The following is a 20,162-nucleotide window of genomic DNA, read 5'->3' on the forward strand; positions in this document are numbered from 1 at the left end:
CATTGGTCACCTACTGATGGACATGGAGCCTGCCCTTAAGATTGGTTTATATCCCCAGTGAGACTCCCACTTTTCATTTGTGAGTAACCTCTAGTTTGAGATAGTTTGGGGCTAGGGATGGGGACTTGTGTCTAATTCTCCTCTCAGTGCTGGGACCCTGTCTGGTGCAGATCTGTGCAGGCCTTGTTTACTCGGCAGCCTTGATCCTCTCTAGCTCTTACACTCTGCCTGCTGCTTCTTCCACAAGGTTCCCTGTGCCCTTGGGGGAGAAATTGGATGGACAGATCCCATTTAGAGCTGAGTGTTCCAAGGTCACTAGCTCTCTGCACATTGTGTGGCCGTGGGTCTCTGTATTTACCTGAGCAAGGCACAGACCTATGAGTACTGTACAGTGTCATTAGAAGTCATCTTATTGCTACGTTCCTTTAGTATAACAGTAGTATTTGGCTTTCCCTTAGCTCCCTGGCTTATCTTGTCTGTGGTTTTTGTCCAGAGCAGTGTCCAGGATAAGCTCCATCTTACGGAGTAGGCCTTAAACCCAAGCAGATATGTTTTGATTACTTCTGCGAGCTGTGTGCCACCATTGCACTAGCACACCTGACAGGCAGTTCACCTTTGTTGGTGTTTCCCTTTCTTCTTTGGTAGTTTGCAGAGGATCTTCTAGTCCCATGAACATTAGTACACAGGGCAAAGGCTCTAGGTAGCTACAAGCTCAACTTCCCCATGTTCAGTGAGTTGGGTAGTCTTCAGCAGTAGGGCCTTACAGTCAGTCTGTGGAGAGCAACCAGTAGCCTTGGCTATAGACTGAGTTGTTTGGGGGTTCGTTCCCATAGGGCCCCTTTGACCAACAACTCAGTAAGATGTAACCCATTCCCAGTACTAGATGCTTCATTTGGTGATGAGAGTTGCCTGTTACCCCATTATTTGGCTGTTTCATTTAGATCACCTTCATAAATGTTTATGTTGTAGGAAGCGTCCACTGTGTTAGGTTTAAGTACAACCCCCCAAATGGCTGTTAGTTTTAGTAGTCTCTCCTCATGGTGTCTCTACCACCCACTCTTCCTTCCTTCTCTCCATTTGATCCTCCTGTTCATTCTCCCACCCCATCCATCTAGAACTGTCCCCTTCCTAAGAAGATCAATTCCATGCCCCGCCCACCAGCCCCTTACTCTACATATACAGATTATAGCTTGCTTATCAAAAATTTGTCTTTCTGGATCTGGGTTACCTCACTTGGAATGAGTTTTTCCCCTAGAGTCATTCATTTACTTTACCTGTGAATTTAATGATTTCACTTTTTGACAGCTGAGTAATATTTCATTGTGTAAATGTACCACATTTTCCCATATCCACTCATCCATTACAGACATCTAGGCTGTTTTCAGAGCCTGGCTATTGTGAGGAAAGCGGCGGTGAATGTGATTGAGCTAGTGTCTGTAGTGGGACGAAGAGTCCCTTGGCTATATACCCACAAGTTTTATAGTTGGATCTTGAGGTAGATCGATTGCCATCTTTCTGAGGAACCACCACCGTGATTTCTGTAGTGGCTGTACAAGTTTGCCCTCCCACCAGCAATTGATGAATATTTCCCTTGCTCCACATCCTCACCAGCATTAGCTGTCATTTGTTTTATTGATCTTGGCCATTCTGCCTGCTGTGAGATGAAATCTCAAAGTAGTTTTGATTTGTATTTCCTTTATGGCTACGGATATTCTTTAAGTGCATCTTGGCCATTCGAATTTCCTCTTTTGAGAATTCTGTTTAGATCCGTAGGCAAAAATATTTTCCCATTCTGTAGCCTGTCGTTTTGTCTGAATGCCGGTGTCCTTGCCATTCAAAGCCTTGCCGTCTGTCTCATGAGGAGAATTAGACACAAGTCCCCATCCCTAATCCCAACTGCTGCTCTTAGTGCCTGTGTTTTCATTATTCTGTTCAGAATGCCATCCCCTGTATCAGTGAGTTCAAGAGTATTCCCCACTCCTCTTCCATCAGATCCAGTGCATCTAACTGTATTTTGAGGTCTTTGATCCGTTTGGATTTAAGTTTTGTGCAGGGTGAGAATATGAATCTATTTGGAGTCTACATGCAGCCATACAGTTTTCAGTGTCATTGTTAAGGATAGTGTCTTTTTTTCCAGTGTGTGCTTCTGACTTCATCAAATTCCAGTATCCATAGGTGTATCTAGGCCTTCAATTCTACATGGCTTTTTATACCAATATCATGCTGTTTGTGTTACTGTAGCTCTGTGGTACAATTTCAGATCAGGGATAGCAATACCTCCAGCAATTTGTTTATTATTCAGAATTTTTTAAAGTTATTCTGGGGTGCACACACATGTGCAGGCGTGCACATGTTTCTGTGTGTGTGTGTGTGTGTGTGTGTGTGTGTGTGTGTGTGTGTGTTTATAAACAAAACTGAAAATTGACCTTTCACGTTCTGTGAAGAATTGTGTTGAGATTTTGGTGGTGATTTCATTGAATCTATGGATTACTTTTGGTAGGATGGCCTTTTTTTCTATAGTAACCTTACTGATTCATGATGATGAAGATCTTTCCATCTTTTGATATCTTTTTCAGTTTCTTTCTTCAATGCCTTAAAGTTTTTATTATGCAAGTCTTTCTTAATTAGAGTTATTCTCAAGATATTTTGTATTATTTGAGGCTATTGTAAAAAGTATTGTCTCCCTGGTTTCTTTCTCAGTCCATTTTTATATAGGAAGGCTAGTGATTTGAATGTCAATTTTGTATTCTGCTATTTTTCTGAAAGTGTTTATCAGCTATAGGAATTTCATAATGTAATTTTTAGGGTCACATATGTATACTATCATACTGACATATGAAATTAACCATCATAAACCCCACACCCTATCAATTGGTACCAATTTAAATCTTTTAAGACATGCTTAATCTCTAAATAAAGATAGCAGGGATTTCATATTTCTGACTAATATGATAGGACTATTGCTGCACATAACCTCAAACTCACATCTCTCTCAGAAGAGGATCTTAAGAACTTGGGTGGTGTTTTCTTTTTTTTTTTTTTTTTTAAGGATTTATTTATTATATGTAAGTACACTGTAGCTGTCTTCAGACACTCCAGAAGAGGGCATCAGATCTTGTTACAGATGGTTGTGAGCCACCATGTGGTTACTGGGATTTGAACTCCGGACCTTCGGAAGAGCAGTCGGGTGCTCTTACCCATTGAGCCATCTCACCAGCCCCTAGGTGGTGTTTTCTTTGCTTATGTATTACCAGTGAGGGGGTGGCCAAAGTCCTTTGCTCTGCCTGGGTAGAAATCTTAGATAAGTAGGGCTTCTAGCTCTGGTGGTCTGTAGCCTTTGATTACCAAGCCTAAGGACTGGATTAGCACATCCAGGAGCTTATAGGTCTGCATCTTGAGAGCTAGGGACTTAAGATCCAGATTTTAGAAACCAGAGACTTACAGCTCTAACTCCTCACACTGGAGGTTATTGCTCGGCAGTTTATAATCATTTCTTGTTTCTGGCAGTAATAGCGGCAAGCAGCAGTAGGTCTGCTGATGCTAGAGCTCTTGTATAGGCTCAGATATTGGGATCATAATTAGGCCTTGCTTAGCAGTGGCTAATGTTAAATTCTCAGGCCTAACGAGTCAAAGACTCTTGCCCCTGGAGTCCTTCCATGATCAAGGCCCAGTTTCTCATCTTCAGCTCTTCATGGCCCTGTTTCTCTCAGCTCTGCTTCCCATCATTTCTGCTTAGGCTGTTCTCCAGATCTCTTTGCGTCTCCTCTCAGTGCTGCTGCTATTGGCCGTACAGTCAGCAGGACAGTCACTGTTCTGCTCCCATAGCTTCCCACCTTTTCTTTATGTTACCAGTTCAATCCACTCTACTGGTAAAGATTAAAGGCTTACAAAAGACCCCTGGAGTGAAGCCTTTATTGGGCTTAAAGTTGCAATCCCAGGGGCTATCACAGTGGATCACAATAGCATGCTTTCCTACCAGGATAAGCTGAATATCCTGATTACAACAGTTTGGATTTTGGTTGGTTGATTGGTATGGTTGGTTTCTTGTTTTGTTTTGATTTTTACATTTCTTTATTTATGTGTGTTGGGTGGCTGCTAAGTTCACACATTTCTTAGCATGCATGTGAAGGTCAGAGGACAACTTTCAGAGTTCAGTTCTCTACTCTGTAGGTACTAGTGATCAAACTCAGGTAATCAGGCTTGGAGGCAAGTGCTTTTACCCACTGAGCCATCCTGTTGGCCCAGCCTGTTTATATAGTCAGAAAAGTTGGTATAAGAAGGATATCTGCCCCAATCACAACAGAACTTCACTCACTGTTACCACGGTCCTTACAAATGAGGGACTGTACTTGCATCAGTAATCAGTGTTTGTACCAGTCACAAGTGGCCTACTAAGATCATCAGGGAAGCACTCCCTCTGGTCCGAGTGGATCATCTAGCATTCACTGGGACTTGTGGTGGAAAAATTCTACCACAAGCTATTTAAACAATTGTGTTTCGAAACAACTGTTTTTGATGAGTCAGGGTTGTGCTTCAGCAGCAGATGCCTTGTCGCTTCCTCAAGTCAACTGTGGAGTGTCCAGAATAGCCAGAGCTGTCATGAGGGCAGTCTGGCCTTCAGTCCAGGTAGTTAGGGCACTAGAAAAACTACCAGCTGTCAGTTATGGGTTGAAAAGGAAGAATCAAAATGGCTGCTTAGAGTAAAGGCCTATTGTTAACTTACACAGCATTTAACAGTACACTAGCAACTTCTCCTGTCCCATCCTGTCCCTCTTTACCCTTTTGTCTGGGATTCAAATAAAATGTAGATTATATTATCTCATTACATCCTCTATACCTTTTACCCACTCTGCATCATTTTAAAGTTTCTGTTTATCATTTGTTCTTTAATTCTTTCATAAGCTCCATTTTATTCTTTTTTAAAAGATTTATTTATTTATCTTATATATATGAGTACATTGTAGCTGTACAGATGGTTGTGAGCCTTCAAGTAGTTGTTGGGAATCGAATTTGGGACCTCTGCTCGCTCGCTCCAACCCAAAGATTTATTTATTATTCTAAATAAGTACACTGTTATTGTCTTCAGCACAACAGAAAAGGGCATCAGATTTCATTACGGGTGGTTGTGAGCCGCCATGTGATTGCTGGGATTTGAACTCAGGACCTTCGGAGAGCAGTCAGTGCTCTTACCCGCTGAGCCATCTCACCAGTCCTCCGTTTTATTCTTAAATCTACTTATTAAGATCTTTCTATAAGTTATTGTATTTATATATTCTAGGGAAAATTTTTTGGTAAGATGATCTCCATATATAACTTTAGCTGGCCTGGAACTCTGCGGAGATCTGCAGACGCCTCTCCAAGCCCAGAGTTTGTTTTTTTAGCTTTGGTAGTGCAAGACCTTAGCTACCAGGCCATACTGTCAACCCTCCAGAATGTCTAGTTCACTCTCATGTCTGCTGTTACATTTTTGGTCGGTTGGGTTTGTGTTTAGTTCTTGTATCCCCAGCCTGGTCTCAAATTCGTGATCTTCTTGCCTCTGCTTCCCAGGCAAAGACTGTGATTACGGGCAAACACTGCCGTGCCTGGCAGTGTTTTCTACAGTATTGATTGTTGCCTGAAATTCGAGAATCTTCTTTCCACTGGTTCCCATGTTGTCTCCTAGGGAGTGTTGCAGGGTTTCACAGGGTGGCATATTCCTGTAACCTCCCGCACCTGGAGGTTGAGGCTGGGGCAGGAAGCCAGCACGAGCTACTCTTGTGTCTTTGTCTTAAAAAGAAAAACAAAACAAAACAAAACTGTGAAAAGAATTTGAAAAACAAGATGAAAAGAACAGGTATGTTGTAGGAATGGAGATGAGGACAGTGTGGGAGGCGGTGTGAAACTGATTTGCAAGTGTGAGCCCTGGGACACAGACAAACACACACGCACACACACCCTCCATTCTCTTCCCAGTTCACATCAGGAAAAAAAAAAAGAACTGATGGGTACAGGCCTGGGTTAGTTTCATTCAGATTGAAAGGGAAGAAAGGAAGGGAAAGAGGGCAAGCATAGAAGTGGGCTGGGAGAGAAGAAAGGAGGCACACAAGGAGAGACTCGAGTTTCTCTGGGCTCCTCCCAAGTGATGGCACTGTTTGGTACCTGTGATAAGCATTATAGGAGTGCCTACTGAGTTAACAGACTAGAATAGACCAGATACTTTTTCTGACATTAAAGAGAAGATGAGGTAAGAGGTTTCCATATAATTTTTGTTTGGTTCTTTTTTTTTTTTTTTTAAACTTGAAAGAAAGACTATGGGACCTGGAGAGAGAGTTCAGCTGTTTAAGTACATTTGCCGTGCTCACAGAGGACCCAGGTGTGGTTCCCAGCACCCACGAGGAGAACCACAGCCATATTAACACTAGTTCCAAGATAACACAACACCCTCTTCTGGGATCTGTGGGTACTGCATGCACATGTTATATACGCTATAAGCAAGCATTCATGCTCAGAGAATAAAAATAAATCTTTAAAAATAAAAAGCCTGATACAGGAGCTCCATGAAAGTCTGAGGCCAGCCTGGGCTACTCTGTGTCAAAAAACCTAACTAGCTAATTAGAAATTAAACAATAGAAGAAAGAGGAAATGAATCAAAATGAAGAAAGGCTGTGTTCATATTCATCTCCTGGATGAAAGAATTTTATTGACTAACTGAAATATTTCGGGCAACAGAGGAAGTGAGAAAATGCATGACATGTGAGCTCCTCCCGTTGCTTTTTCTGGATTCTCAGTTCTCCAAGATAATGTTAGAGTTTGATTGAACAAATGAGTAAGGGAGTGTTTCCCTGCTCTGACATAATGGACTGTCACTACTTTACAAGTCAAGTTTAACCATCCATTTAATTAATATGCATTCCAGGAAGAGATTACGAGAGTATTTTCCTTCGTGATCTTACTAGCCCTAGACTGGCCTGATTAGCTACAGAATTTAAATTTCCCAGAGTTTGCTGTCAAACCTAATGACCTGAGTCCAATCCCTAAACCTAATGGAAGGAGAGGACTGAGTCCCACAAGTTGTCCTCTGACCTACACATGGGTACTTGGCATGTGCACACACACACACACACACACACACACACACACACACACACAATCAATCAGTGTAAAAACTTGGTTTTCTTTCTCAGCGCCCACTTTACACTGAAGCAGAAAGCCTGTTGAGAGCCTCGTTTAGCTTTTTCTGACTTCTTTGATATGACAGGGAATGATGGGAACTAGTGAAGTTATACTTCCTGTGTCTTAATTTCTCAGTTATTTTATAAGGTTTTCTTTTTCTAGAAAGAGACTAATCTGGAATGAGAATGGATTCTCATCAATAAAAGCAGAGCTTTAAGTAGGTCATCTGACTTCGCTTTTGTGCTCTACATTCACATGGCTATGAAAGGGCCTTTCATGAGTTTTCTAGGCTTTCATTGCTGTCAGACTCTCCACGGGCATTGTAAAAGAATTAAACTCCCCACCCCTCCCCCTGCTGGTCGCATGGACTCTTTCGGGGGCTATTTACAGACCGTGTTTAGCTCAGCAGGAACTGCTAACACTGAGTCAGTGAACAGCCCGCCTTCCAGATAAGTGTCATAACCACCAAAGTTAATGTCTGCTGGTGTCTGACAAAGTGACCAGAAGTTTACTACCAAATTGTTAAGCCGTGATTTAAGAAGTGTTTGTATTAAAATTACTTATATATAAAAGTTGTCTATAGAGAATTTCTTTTATCATTTGGATAAGAAGTTTATGAAAGCTTTCTGTAACCTAGGCATACACTCAGAACTTTTCAAGAGAAGCTTGTCTGCTGATGAGATGGTGGCACATCTACAATATCAGTACTGAGGAGACAGAGGATCCGGGTACAAGGCTGTCCTAGGCTATATAGTGAGCCCTTGTTGAAAACAGAACAGGAAAGGAGTAGGTCGTAGCTTCTGCTCAGCACTGGAAATAGTTGTTATTCCATGTTTTTATTTCTGGAGTAGTGATACCAGGGGGGAGTATACAATTTAGAAGGGATCTTTGGTCAGGCACGTGTGGCATAATTGAGTAGTAGAGTAGTTGCAAGACTTTGACATGTGGGGCCTGAGAGGGCCCAAGTTTGATTTTCAGCACCAATATTAGGTAGCTCACAGCTGCCTGCAACTCCAGCTCTAGAAGATCCAGCACCTTTTTCGGGCCTCCATGAGTATTCCATTCATGTACACAAACCCAGACACAGACCATACAAGACATGTACAAAAAATATAAAATATTTAGTTGGGTGGGTGGTTGGTTGGTTAGTTAGTTTGAGAAAGGGTCTCTATGTTTGTTAGTTAGTTAGTTAGTTAGATAGAGGGTGATAGTTAGTTAGTTAGTTAGTTTTTTTGAGAGGTCTTTCTATGTAGCCCTGGCTGTTCACAATATAGACCAGGCTGTCCTCAAACTCAAAATACCCTGACAAAAAGCAATTTAAGAGTTACAATTTCATGTTACAGACTATCATTGTGGGACAGTCTAGGTAGGAACTTCAAATAGTTGGTCATATCACCAGCACTCAAGAGCAGAGAGAAATGAGCACATACGTGCTCTCTTCCTGCTTTGTTCTCTACTCGTTTCTTTACTTTTTAGGGATCAAGATCCAGTGCCTAGGGAATGGTGCTACCCACAGTGGGCTGAGTCTTCCCATATCAGTTAACTTAATTAAGGCAGTCCCTAACAGATATGCCCACTGACCAACCTCATGTAGATAGTTTCTGACTGATACTTTTTTCCTAGCTTATTCTAAATTGTGTTCGATTGATATTTTATTTAGCTTTCTATTGTTGTGATAAAACATCACAACCAAAAGCAACTTGGGGGAGGGAAGGGTTTCCCTCTCTTACACATCCCATCATTAAAGGAAGTCAAGGCAGGAACCTAGAGGCAGGAACTGACTGAGAGGTGATGGAGGAATGCTGCTTACTGCCTTGCTCCTCATGGCTTGCTCGGCCTACTGTCTTATAGCACATAGGACCACCAGCCCAGGGGTGGTATCATCCAGGGAGAACTGGGCCCTCCCACATCAGTCATCAAGAAAATGGACCACAGTCTTACCCACAGGCCAATATCATAGGGGCATTTTCCTCCCAAAATGACTCTAGCTTGTATCAAGTTGACATAAAACTAGCTAGCACAGTTGATAATTAGCCATGTATTTATAGATGTTAGATTAAAATATCCTTTTAAAATATCCTTAGGTATTTTGGATAAATTCAAATTGATCGTGATTAACTTTCTTATATGTTACATTTAAGTTTTCAAGTCATTTGCCTTAAAATTATTGATAATATTAATCGTTCCATATACCACATCTAGATGCTTCCACTTTGCATTCATATTAATTTTTACCTTCTGTTTTTGATTGTGTGTGCTTGTTGTTTCATTTTAACAGTATGCTGGTATTTTGCACTTCCCAGATGATTAGTGATTCTCACATTTTTTTCATGTGCTTGTCTTCCAAATACCTTCATTTGTTGTCATTTTACAGTGTTGGGTCTAACCCCAGGATCTTTTAAAGGAGGGTGATGGGGTTCAAGACTGGGTTTCTCTGTGTATCTCTGGTGTCCTGAAACTGACTCTGTAGACCAGACTGGCCTCAAATTCAGAGATCTGCCTCTGAGTTCTGGGATTAAAGATGTGCACCACACAGCCTGGCTTAACCCAGGATTTTTTTTTAATTCTTCTTTTAATTTTATTTATTTATTTATTTATTTTACTTATTCACTTTGCATCCCATTCACGGCCCCCTCCCGCTCGCCTCCTCCCACAACCCTTCCCTCATCTTCCCTCCCCTTTTCCTCTGAGCAGGTGGGGGTCCCCTTTAGGATCCCTGCCACCCTGGCACTTCAAGTCTCTACAACGCTAGGTGCTTCCTCTCCCACTGAGACCAGACAAAGTAACCCACCTAGTAGAACATATCCCACATTACAGGCAACAGCTTTTGGGATAGCCCCTGCTCCAGTTGTTTGGGACCCACATGAAACCAAGCTGCACATCTGCCTCATATGTGCAGGAGGCCTAGGTCCAGCCCATCTATGTACTTTGGTTGATGGTTCAGACCCTGAGAGCCCCCGAAGGATCTAGGTTAGTCGATTCTGTTGGTCTTCCTGTGACATTCTTATCCCCTTCGGGGCCTGCAATCCTTCCTCCTATTCTTCTATAAGAATCCCCAAGCTCCATCCACTGTTTGGCTGTGGGTGTCCGTATCTGTCTGAGTCATCTGCTGGGTGGAGCCTCTCAGAGGGCTACATGCTCTTGTCTGTAAGCATTATAGTATCAGTAGTGTTAGGGATTGGTGCTTGCCCATGGAAGGGGTCTCAAGTTGGACTGAATATTGACTGGGCATTCCCCTAGTTTCTGGCTCCATCCCCTATGCCTGCATTACTTGTAAACAGGATAAATTTTGGGTTGAAAGTTTTGTGGGTAGTTTGGTTAACCCAGGATCTTAACGAATGCTAAGACCAGTGCTCTGCTACTATACCCTTACATGCATTTTTATTAAAGTATCTGTGTCTAGCTAATAAAGCCACCCTTTATTAGCGAGAAAATTTTAAGATTTCTACCTATTTATGACTTGTCTTAATTTTTCTGTTTACTCTGTTTTATTTTGTTTTGTTTTGTTGTGTTTTTTTTAATGTTATTTTATACCAAGTGTCATGGTTCAAGTGAAGGTCTGTAAATTCAGGTTAGCCTGGTTTACATTGTCAGTTCCAGGTCGGCCAGGGCTTTGTAGAGAGATCCTCTGTCTTAGTCAGGGTTTTACTGCTGTGAGCAGACACCATGACCAAGGCAACTCTTATAATTTAATTGGGGCTGGCTTACAGGTTCAGAGGTTCAGTTTATTATCATCAAGACAGGAGCATGGCAGCATCCAGGCAGGCATGGTGCAGGAGGAGCTGAGAGTTCTACATCTTGATCTGAAGGCTGCTAGCAGAATACTTGCTTCTAGGCAGCTAGGATGAGGGTTTTAAAGTCCCCGCCCACAGTGACACACCTACTAGTGCCACTCCCTTGGCCGAGCATATACAAACCATTACATCCTGTCTCCAAAAAAAAAAGTAAAAACACAACAAAAAAAAACAAATAAATCAACAAATAAACAGATAAATAAAATGGTGCTTTGTATACACGTCACATTGTCGTGCAGCTGTCACATCCATATGTAAAAGTCTTCCATCTTCAGCTGAGCCTGTACTCCTCACACATCGACACTCCTTCCTCCTTCCCACCACCTATAGCCACCAACACTGCATGTTTGTTCTGATTCTGGACTTTACTACTCTCAGAATTTCAGAGTATTTGACCTTTCCTGCCTGATTTCCTTTTTATTTAGTTGCGTGTGTATTGGGAAGGAAGGAGAGTGTGGCAGGAGAACGCAGGTCAGTATTGGATATATCTTCCTTAATCAGTTTTCCCCATTTTTTTTTTTTTTTTTTGAGCCAGCGTTCCACACTGAACCTGGAGCTCCCTGATTCAGTTAAAGAGCCTGGAAATAGACCTGGGTTCAATCCCCAGGACTGAAAAATCACAAATATGTAATAGAAATTCAGGAACATACCCTGAGTTTTACTAAGTGAAAAAAGCCAGATACAAGAGGTCAAATATTATAGGATCCCAAAGAATGGTAAAACTCAAACTCAGAAAGTACAGTGGTGGTTGCCAAAGCCTGGAGAAAAAAGAGGGTGCAGTGTTTGTGTTAGGGACCTCCCTCCAGAGCTCCCAGCCAGCTCTCTTTCATTCTCTTTCTCTTAGTGTCTCTCCTTGCTCCCTGCCCACCCTCTCAGGCAGTGTCAGCTCCCTGCTCTGCATCCACCGACTGCTTCTTTCGATGTCTTCTGCCTGGCTTGCTCATTACTGCATTTGTCACCTGATCAGCTGCCTTTGTCCCTCCCTTGGCTTTTTGCCTGACTTTGATGGCAGCTGCCCTGTCATTGCCTGTGTGCTGCTCTGCCCCTTCTCCCATTGCCCTGGCAGATACAGCGTGTTCTGTAGTACTGTGCATTCTGCACATTCACAAGTAAACTCATCCATCACCTCCCGTCTGTGTGCCCCAGAACCTGGCCATCCTCTGCCTACGACATTGTAATTCACTTAAATCCAACACGTGGGCCATGCATCCCCCAGCATCTGAGGAACTCTACACTGGTATTCTCTCTGGAGTCTGTCTTAGGAGCTAGTCTTCCCCTCCTCTAGTTCCTCTTGCTTTACTGGCTGTATTTCTTCTGAAGGCTTTGGTCAGTGACTCCCCTCACCTCACAGTCAGTTAACAGGATGGAGCTTCTATCCTGTTAACTGTTCCAAATTCCAGATTATTCTGTCAGTTTCCTTACACTCTAACCATTGGTATTTCACAGTTGTGTTCACCAGTAAATCAGAACTTTTTATTATGAGGAAATTTTAAAAATCTTCTTACCGTGGGCAACAGCCCTTTGGTGATGTATTGGCTGCCTCATCTTGTCTCATGTGCATCATGTCCCTTGCTTCATCCTCTCAGACACTTGTCTGCTGTTTCCAGGTTTGTATTGAGGTCCTGCTTGATGCCTGTGTTAGAACTGTGTCCTCTGAGCATGACATGGCCATTGCCATCTTGATATCTGAGCAGCTATTGTTACCTCCTGAACCATTGTCCTGAAATACCCGTCACCACTCCCCACTGTTCCAGCTGCACGTAGTCCTGCCACAACTCCACAGTCTCGGGATTTAAGAGTATATAGGAGAGGGAAGGTCCATGAGATTGAGATCTCCTGATTCATCACCAGTGCCAGGGGTAGGGCTTATTCTCTGGTGCAACTGTCTAGTAGTCCTCATTGCTCTGTAAATAATTCCTAATCCATGAGCAATCCTTTCTGTGGTCTGTCAGGTGTCCTCTGTAACCAGCAGACATTCCTATGCCTCTTCTCGGCTTGTTGTCACTGATGGTACAAGACAAGCTATTTTAAGCTTTGAAGGCCTCTTTGTTTTGACAGCCTGGTCATTCTCTTAGCTAACTTGTATTCTTCCAAGTTTTGCTTTACATCATCTTCACTGAAAATTGCCTCTGTAGTTTGTACTTCTCCCACCTCATTTTATTGCCTTTTGGCTACCTTTTTATGACTGGTAATAATCCAGGATAGTTTGTGCCTTCTGCAGGTAAATGAAGCCTCTGCTAACAGTGTCTATATCTAATTTCTGTATCCTCCAATATTTAGTAAATTAAAAGGAAAAAAATGGGCTGTAGAGTTAGAAAAGCCAATGTTTAAGTACCAGTAAACATTTATTACTGTGTAGCCTTGAACAAATTCCTTAATCTCTAGAAAAATAGTATCTAACTCATAACATTATGAGAATTAAATAGAATAAGGTACATAAATGCCTATTACAAGTCACAAAGCAAGCAATCAAGGATTATAGCTATGTATTGTTTCCAATAATAAACATTGCTAAGCAAGTGAGTAGTTGCCTGAAGTGGCTGGTCCCTCCTTCTAGTCAGGTCACCTGAGCAGGTCCAGGAGATGGCCCAGAGCAGTTTGAAATGACTCCCAGCTGACATTTGTCCCACACTTGGAAGATATTTTCCATAAGACTGGGATCTGAAAGCATATCTTTCCCACTACAAACTCTATCTCTATCAGAGAGGTGAGTTTACTTAAAATCAAGACCAGAACCAAATGCAGAATGTTTGAACATCAGCCCTTGATTAATCTGATCATATTTTCAAGGCCCACCACTCCAGCAATGAAACAGTCTGTAAAATAGAAATAGAATCATTAATTAGTTGGCTTCTTTGAGAGATTTATCTGTTTCTTCATTAGATCCGTGAGGAAGAGCCAGGTAATCTTAATCTGAATTCTACCTGCTGAGAACCTATCTTTCCGATTTCTTTATCTGCAAAATGGGAGTAAAAAGAGTGGTAAGACAAGAGGCCAAACGTGGTCCTGCACACCTTTGATTCTCAGTGCTTAGGAGGCAGAAGTAGGAGGATCTCTGAGTTTGAGACCAGCCTAGACTCCATATGGAGTTCCAGGACAGCCAGGGCTGCAGAGAGAAACTGTGTCTCAATAAAGAAATAAAAGATTTAACAGAAATAAAATGTTTCCAGTGGTAGTATATACCTATCTTTTGACGATATTTTATTGGGAGCATGCTAAATATAAAACTATAAAATATAATATTAACTCTGGATATAATTTTTTTCTTTTGGTGGTAGTAACAGTCTAACCAAGAACCTCATGATTTGTGCTAGGCAGATATTCTATAACTCAGCTATATCCCCAACTCTTTTTATTTTTATTTTATTTATTTATTTATTTATTTATTTATTTATTTATGTATTTATTTATTTATTTTAAGATTTATTTATTATGTAATACAGCATTCTGCCTGCATGTGTGTCTGCAGGCCAGAAAAGGGCACCAGATCTCATTATAGATGGTTGTGAGCCACCATGGTTGCTGGGAATTGAACTCAAGACCTCTGGAAGAGCAGTCAGTGCTCTTAATCTCTGAGCCATCTTTCTAACCCCTTTATTTTTATTTTGAGATAGGGTCTTTCTGTATAACCAGGCTGGTCTCAAACTTGTGAACTTCCTGCCTCCGATCTCTATGTAGCTTGGCCTGCAGAGACATGCTCTTACACATAACTAAGAAGACTTACTGGAAGGTATTAGAACCATAGTCTAAACTCTGGAAAATGTACAGCTGAGCTCTCCTTCACTAGTAAGGACGTCAGAATGTCGTTAGCTGTTGTTGCCCTGAGATAGAGCCTCATGGCTAGCCTCAGGCTGGCCTTGAACTCTAGATCCTCCTTCCTCAGCCTCTTGGTTGTTGGGAATGTAGGTGTGTCCATAACACCTGCACAATGTTGAGTGTTTATGATAGTAGATGTATGCAGAGCTCCTTCGTTATTCTCATCCCTAGTTCATCGATAGTCATAATGTGAGTTGTTCTAACTCCTTATGAGTTGTACCTGAGGTTGTTGCATCTGTCTGAAATATTTTATGTGTATCAGTGATTTGCCTGCATTTATATGTGTATTATGAATGATCTGCCTACATTTATACAGTTGTGTCATGTGTGTCTGGTGCCCTTAGAGGCCAGAGGGCATTGGATCCCCTGAAACTGGAGTTACAGACTATTGTGAGCTACCATGTTGGTGGTGGGAGCTAAACTGAGATCATCTGCAAGAGCAGCAAGTGCCCTTAACTTGTAACCCATCTCTCCAACACCTGAGAAAGTTTTTATAAACCGCCTTCTTAGAGACCTCACAACACAATTTAGTGTATTAGCCCTTTGACTCTGATATTCTCAGTTGTCCGCAGCTGTCTAAATAATAAGCATATTCTCTTGTGCCTCAGTTTGCTTTCTCCCTCTCTTTTCCCTCACATGAGAGGTCATGGCTGTCAACCTTTGCATCCGCTGGCAAGCATTACATATCAGAGTAAGAAATATTGCTCTTTGGCCAGAAGCCAGCAAAGTCTGGCTTTCTCTAGCAAGTATTCACTGTGCCTCTGGTGGTTCATTCATTCTTTTTGAATGCAGGAGATTTTTTTTTCAAATAAATTAGCCCTGACATGTGTATAAGTATATATAACTGATTGTCCATTGATTAAACATTCAGATTTCTAGGCTAGATTTGTAACTCAATAATAGAGTGCTTATAGCTTGCCCAAAGTCCTGGCTACTATTCCTTGCTTGCTTGTGGGGATGTCCAATTTAACATGTACAGTTTCTGTAATGAGGGATAGACTACCAACAACAAAGTATACTTAGAGTAAGTTATGGAAGATCTACTCTGCACTCTCAGCAGAGCAGAATTGGTGGGGTTAGGTGAGAGGAAGTATAAGAAGTGTTTAGAGTATCCTGGTCTTTTTAGATGGGAGGGGAGATGTGAGAAATCTAACAGTGTGCATTGCCCACTTTTTGTATCCCTAATGGAGAACGGAGAGCCTGCACATACATCTATGGAAAATAGCTCAGGTCTGCTGTGCTGAATTATGAATGAAGTTTATATTAACTTTATGAACATGTAGAAAATACTCAGTATGAGGAAAAGTACAATTGTGATGGGTTTTCTCACTTACCAACATGATGAGCTCTAGACTAGGAAATGGACCTATGTCATGTTTGTCAGGAATGATCTTGGTTAGGTTAACTGGAGAGGGAAGCCCTGCCTGCTGTGGGTGGCACCATCCCCTAAGCTAGAATCCTGGACTGTTTAAGAAAAAGGAAAGTGACCTGAGCAACAAGCATTCATCACTCCCTGCTTCCCTGCCATGGGTACAGTGTGCTCGGCTGCTGGGGCTCCTGCTGCTGGGCCTTCCTCATTCTGATGGGCTGGAATCTCAGACTGTTGGCCAGGATAAACCTTGCCTTAAGTTACTTTCCTCACGGGTGGTGGTGATGGTGGTTTCATCACAACAGGAAAAGAAACCGAGACAACAACTATGATATTTTTCTTCAGATTTTTCTTAGTCTTTTATCATATTGCTTTCATGCATGTTAATGGCATCTGAGTGTTCTTTATAGTTTAAATGTTGAACTTTGATAATTGATCAGCCTAATGTATGTGTAATGAAAATATTTTAAAATAAGTTTAAAATGTTTTTAAATAAGTAAGGAGCAAGGGAAAGAACTCAGTGTATGCCATTGTGTGTGATATATTAAAGATTCATGACTCACAAAGTTTTCCTGCTTTGTTGTTATGTACTCGCTTTACGGTTGATAAGTTTTTGTGTTTGTTTTTATTTTTAAATAAATAATTGAGGAGCTGGGGAGATGGCTCAATAGATAAAGCTTTGCAGACGTGAGGACCAGAGTTCTGATTCCCAGAACCACCTAGGAAATGCGGCTAACTAACTGGGGTGAAGCGTCCTTGTTTTGCTTTATACGCTTGCTTTGTTTGCATTTGTTCTTACAAGAACGCTTTACTTTTGTAAAGTAGTTTATAATACAAGTAAGAGGTTGTCTAGAATCTTCCTGTTTGCAAGTTTTGGTTTTGGTTTTGTTTTGTTTTGGGGGTATTTTTTTTGGTTGGTTGGTTGGTTGGTTGGTTGGTTGGTTGATTGGTTTGGTTAGTTTTTGTTTTGTTTTGTTTTTTCAAAACAGGGTTTCTCTGTGTAGGCTTAGCTGTCCTAGATCTTGCTCTGCAGACCAGGCTGGCCTTAGACTTGGAGATCCACCTGCCTATGCCTCCAGAGCTCTGGAATTAAAGTTGTGTGCACCACATCCGGGTTTGTTTTCAAGTCTTATTTTATGTGTGAGTGTGTGCCCTGGCACTGGTATAGTGGTCAGAGGACAGGTCTTAAAGGCTGTTTCTCATTCTGCAGTGTCAGTCCCAAGGATGGAGTTCAGTTTGTCAGGATTGCCAGCAGGCTCCTTCACCTGCTGAGCCATCTGCCTCCACCCAACCTCCCAGCCCCATGTTTTTCTTACTTATCAGAAGCAGGAAGTAGCACTACACAATCCTATTCACTGTGGTTTGAAAAAAAATAGTATTAGACGCTACGTCCTGGGTTTCTAAGATCTGGTTCTGTGGTCATTTCTTGATGAATCATCTGTTATAAAAAAAATTTAGATATATAGAAAAATTGAAGTTCTCTGTTGCTTTTCTGAGACAGGATCTCACCCAGCTTAGCCTCAGACTCACAACAATCCTCCTGCCTCAGCTTCCTGAGCACTGAGGTTATAGGTACAAGCCACCCCCCAACCCCCAATGAGAGAATTGTGTATGTGGAGATGTGGGGACGGGGGAGGAGATGTCATGTGTGTGGAGGGCAGGCTTGGCTGTTCCTCATGGTGTTTTAATGTTCTGAGTTAGACTAGACTGGACTACTTAGAAACCAGCCCGTCTCCACATCTCCCGCACTGGTACCATAAGTGTGTCCCACCACACACAGCTTTTTCTCATGAGTGCGGAGGTAGCATTCATGCTCACATGCTTCCAAGGCAAGCACCTTGTTGACTTAGACATTCAGGATTACATTTTCCTATAGTTTAATATGGAGAAAGTGAGACAGGGTTTCTATGTGTAGCCCTTAGCCCTGCCTTGGAACTTTGTCTGTAGGCCAGACTGGCCTCAAACTCAGAGACCTGCCTCTCTCTGTTCTGGAGTGCTGGGATTGAAGGTGCGACGTCACTGCCTTGCTAAGAAGTTCCTGTCCATGTGCATTGCTTACCATCAGCTTCTTATACTTGTTTTTTTCTTGTCAGCTTCCATTTTTACTTTCATGATTGCTTGCATTGCCCTTAAGCTTAAAAAGTTTTTTTTTCCTCAGCTGTAATGTCCAAATATTGGCTTATTCTCTTTTAAAGTGTATTTTAAACATCTAATTCTGTAAGCCAACCTATTTTCTGTTGATTTACCCTGAGAAACTGAGCACACATATACACCAGTCTTCCAACTTGCTGCCTGATCCTCGCAAATGACTGTGTGCATTCCCAGCTTTGAAATATGGTCAAGTAGGAATTGAACTGAAGTCTGTCAGTGATCAATATATCTTCACTATCCAGTTCTTTAAGAGTTACAGATGTCTGATATAATGTATTACTGACTTCATTATCACACCCTACAAAGAGCAGACAGGCCTTTGCGCTTGGGGAAGGCCACTGCTAAATCCATCCCCTGCTAGGCAGTGCCATTGTATCAGCAAACGTCTTGGGGCCCTATAAACTACTAGCATATACCTCACCTCAGCATGTGCATGTTCCTCTTAGGGAGGCAGGGCCTCGATGTCTCAGATAGTAGCTGTGATTTACATCTAGATTGTAAAACATGGGAAAGCATGGCTGGTAAATAAGTTGGGCCTCAGTTCTTCCTCTAGAACCTAAGGTCAGTTTTGTACACAGGTCCTGAGAAGATGAACTTGGGAAATTTAAGGACTGCCTACTTCTCATACTTAAAGATACAGACTGGAACCAAAGTTTTTAAAACAGTTTTTAAAGTGCAACAAAGTTTGAGAGTTATAATTTAAAAGATATGTTATTTAATTTTATTTCTATAAAGATAATTAATAGCTGAACTTCTGGGGGAAACTGCCTGTGAAGCTGTCAGGAGACCCTATGTACATACTGTATTAACTAAGAAAGATGCTACCCAAAATAACCTTTTGTATTTTGAGTCATTTGGATGTAATTATAATAATGTAAGACTTCATCTCATGTGTCTATTTTCTAGGTCAGCATGGATTCCTGGTTCATTCTTGTCCTGTTTGGCAGTGGTCTAATACATGTTAGTGCCAACAATGCTACTACAGGTAAAAGCTGTCATCTGAGAGGGAAATCGGTATTTAAGTAATACTAAATTATCATTTAAATGTAACTGTGATGCTTCTAAAAGTCTTTGAATTATATCAATAGTCAGTCAGCTTTGTTCTGTATGCTAAAATAACTGGAGAGACTGTTCTTTCCTCAAAATAGTAGAAAATGTTAATATTTACATCCCTACAGAGTGGTTCTGAAGAAATAAACGTAAAGCCCTTTGTCTTCATGCCATGAAACAGTAGTCCTTTGGAGGAAGCAGAAAGGGTCCAGCATTAAGAGGGTGTGGGATATGGGTGTCTGTCTAGTCTTTGCATGGTGTCCAGATGTGTGAGATATTTATTAATTCTTGCTGTTTTGTGCCTTAACTTTTGAGCCTCACATTCTTCATAAGATTTTTTTTTTTTTTTTTTTTTTTTTTTTTTTGGTGTTTGTAGTTTCACCTTCTTTAGGAACGACAAGATTAATTAAAACATCAACAACAGAATTGGCTAAGGAAGAGAATAAAACCTCAAATTCAACCTCTTCAGTAATTTCTCTTTCTGTGGCACCAACATTCAGCCCAAACCTGACTCTGGAGCCCACCTATGTGACTACTGTTAATTCTTCACACTCTGACAATGGGACCAGGAGGGCAGCCAGCACGGAATCTGGAGGCACTACCATTTCCCCGAACGGAAGCTGGCTTATTGAGAACCAGTTCACGGATGCCATAACAGAACCCTGGGAGGGGAACTCCAGCACTGCAGCAACCACTCCAGAAACCTTCCCCCCGGCAGGTACCCGAGATGCGTTCTGCTTGCTCCTCTTGCTCTAGCTTAGTTACTGTCTTTGTATATATTTTATAGCCATAAAATTCCTGAAATATATTTTTGTCCAAGAAAAGAAATG

The 20,162-nt window shown here is 41.6% G+C and overlaps 1 protein-coding gene across 3 annotated transcripts in view, besides 1 other annotated feature; it reads left to right on the forward strand.

The window, feature by feature from the left end:
* The window catches only part of Ptpra (protein tyrosine phosphatase, receptor type, A), a 104,023-nt gene that overhangs the window by 34,008 nt on the left and 49,853 nt on the right, over nucleotides 1-20,162 (forward strand). For all 3 annotated transcript variants that reach the window (NM_001355161.1, NM_008980.2, NM_001163688.1), the window contains exons 2-3: nucleotides 19,189-19,267; nucleotides 19,709-20,050. In NM_001355161.1, coding sequence (NP_001342090.1) covers nucleotides 19,195-19,267; nucleotides 19,709-20,050 — 415 coding nt within the window. In that variant the 5' untranslated portion in view covers nucleotides 19,189-19,194. The remainder of the gene's footprint in view (nucleotides 1-19,188; nucleotides 19,268-19,708; nucleotides 20,051-20,162) is intronic.
* Nucleotides 5,029-9,571: an enhancer, noted in NCBI's record as "VISTA enhancer mm1313". NCBI's record gives its function as "enhancer in: forebrain[3/6]" and the evidence as "EXISTENCE:transgenic organism evidence [ECO:0001131][PMID:17130149]".

Source organism: Mus musculus, chromosome 2, assembly GCF_000001635.26.
Source record: "Mus musculus strain C57BL/6J chromosome 2, GRCm38.p6 C57BL/6J".
Classification (NCBI taxonomy): Eukaryota; Metazoa; Chordata; class Mammalia; order Rodentia; family Muridae; genus Mus; species Mus musculus.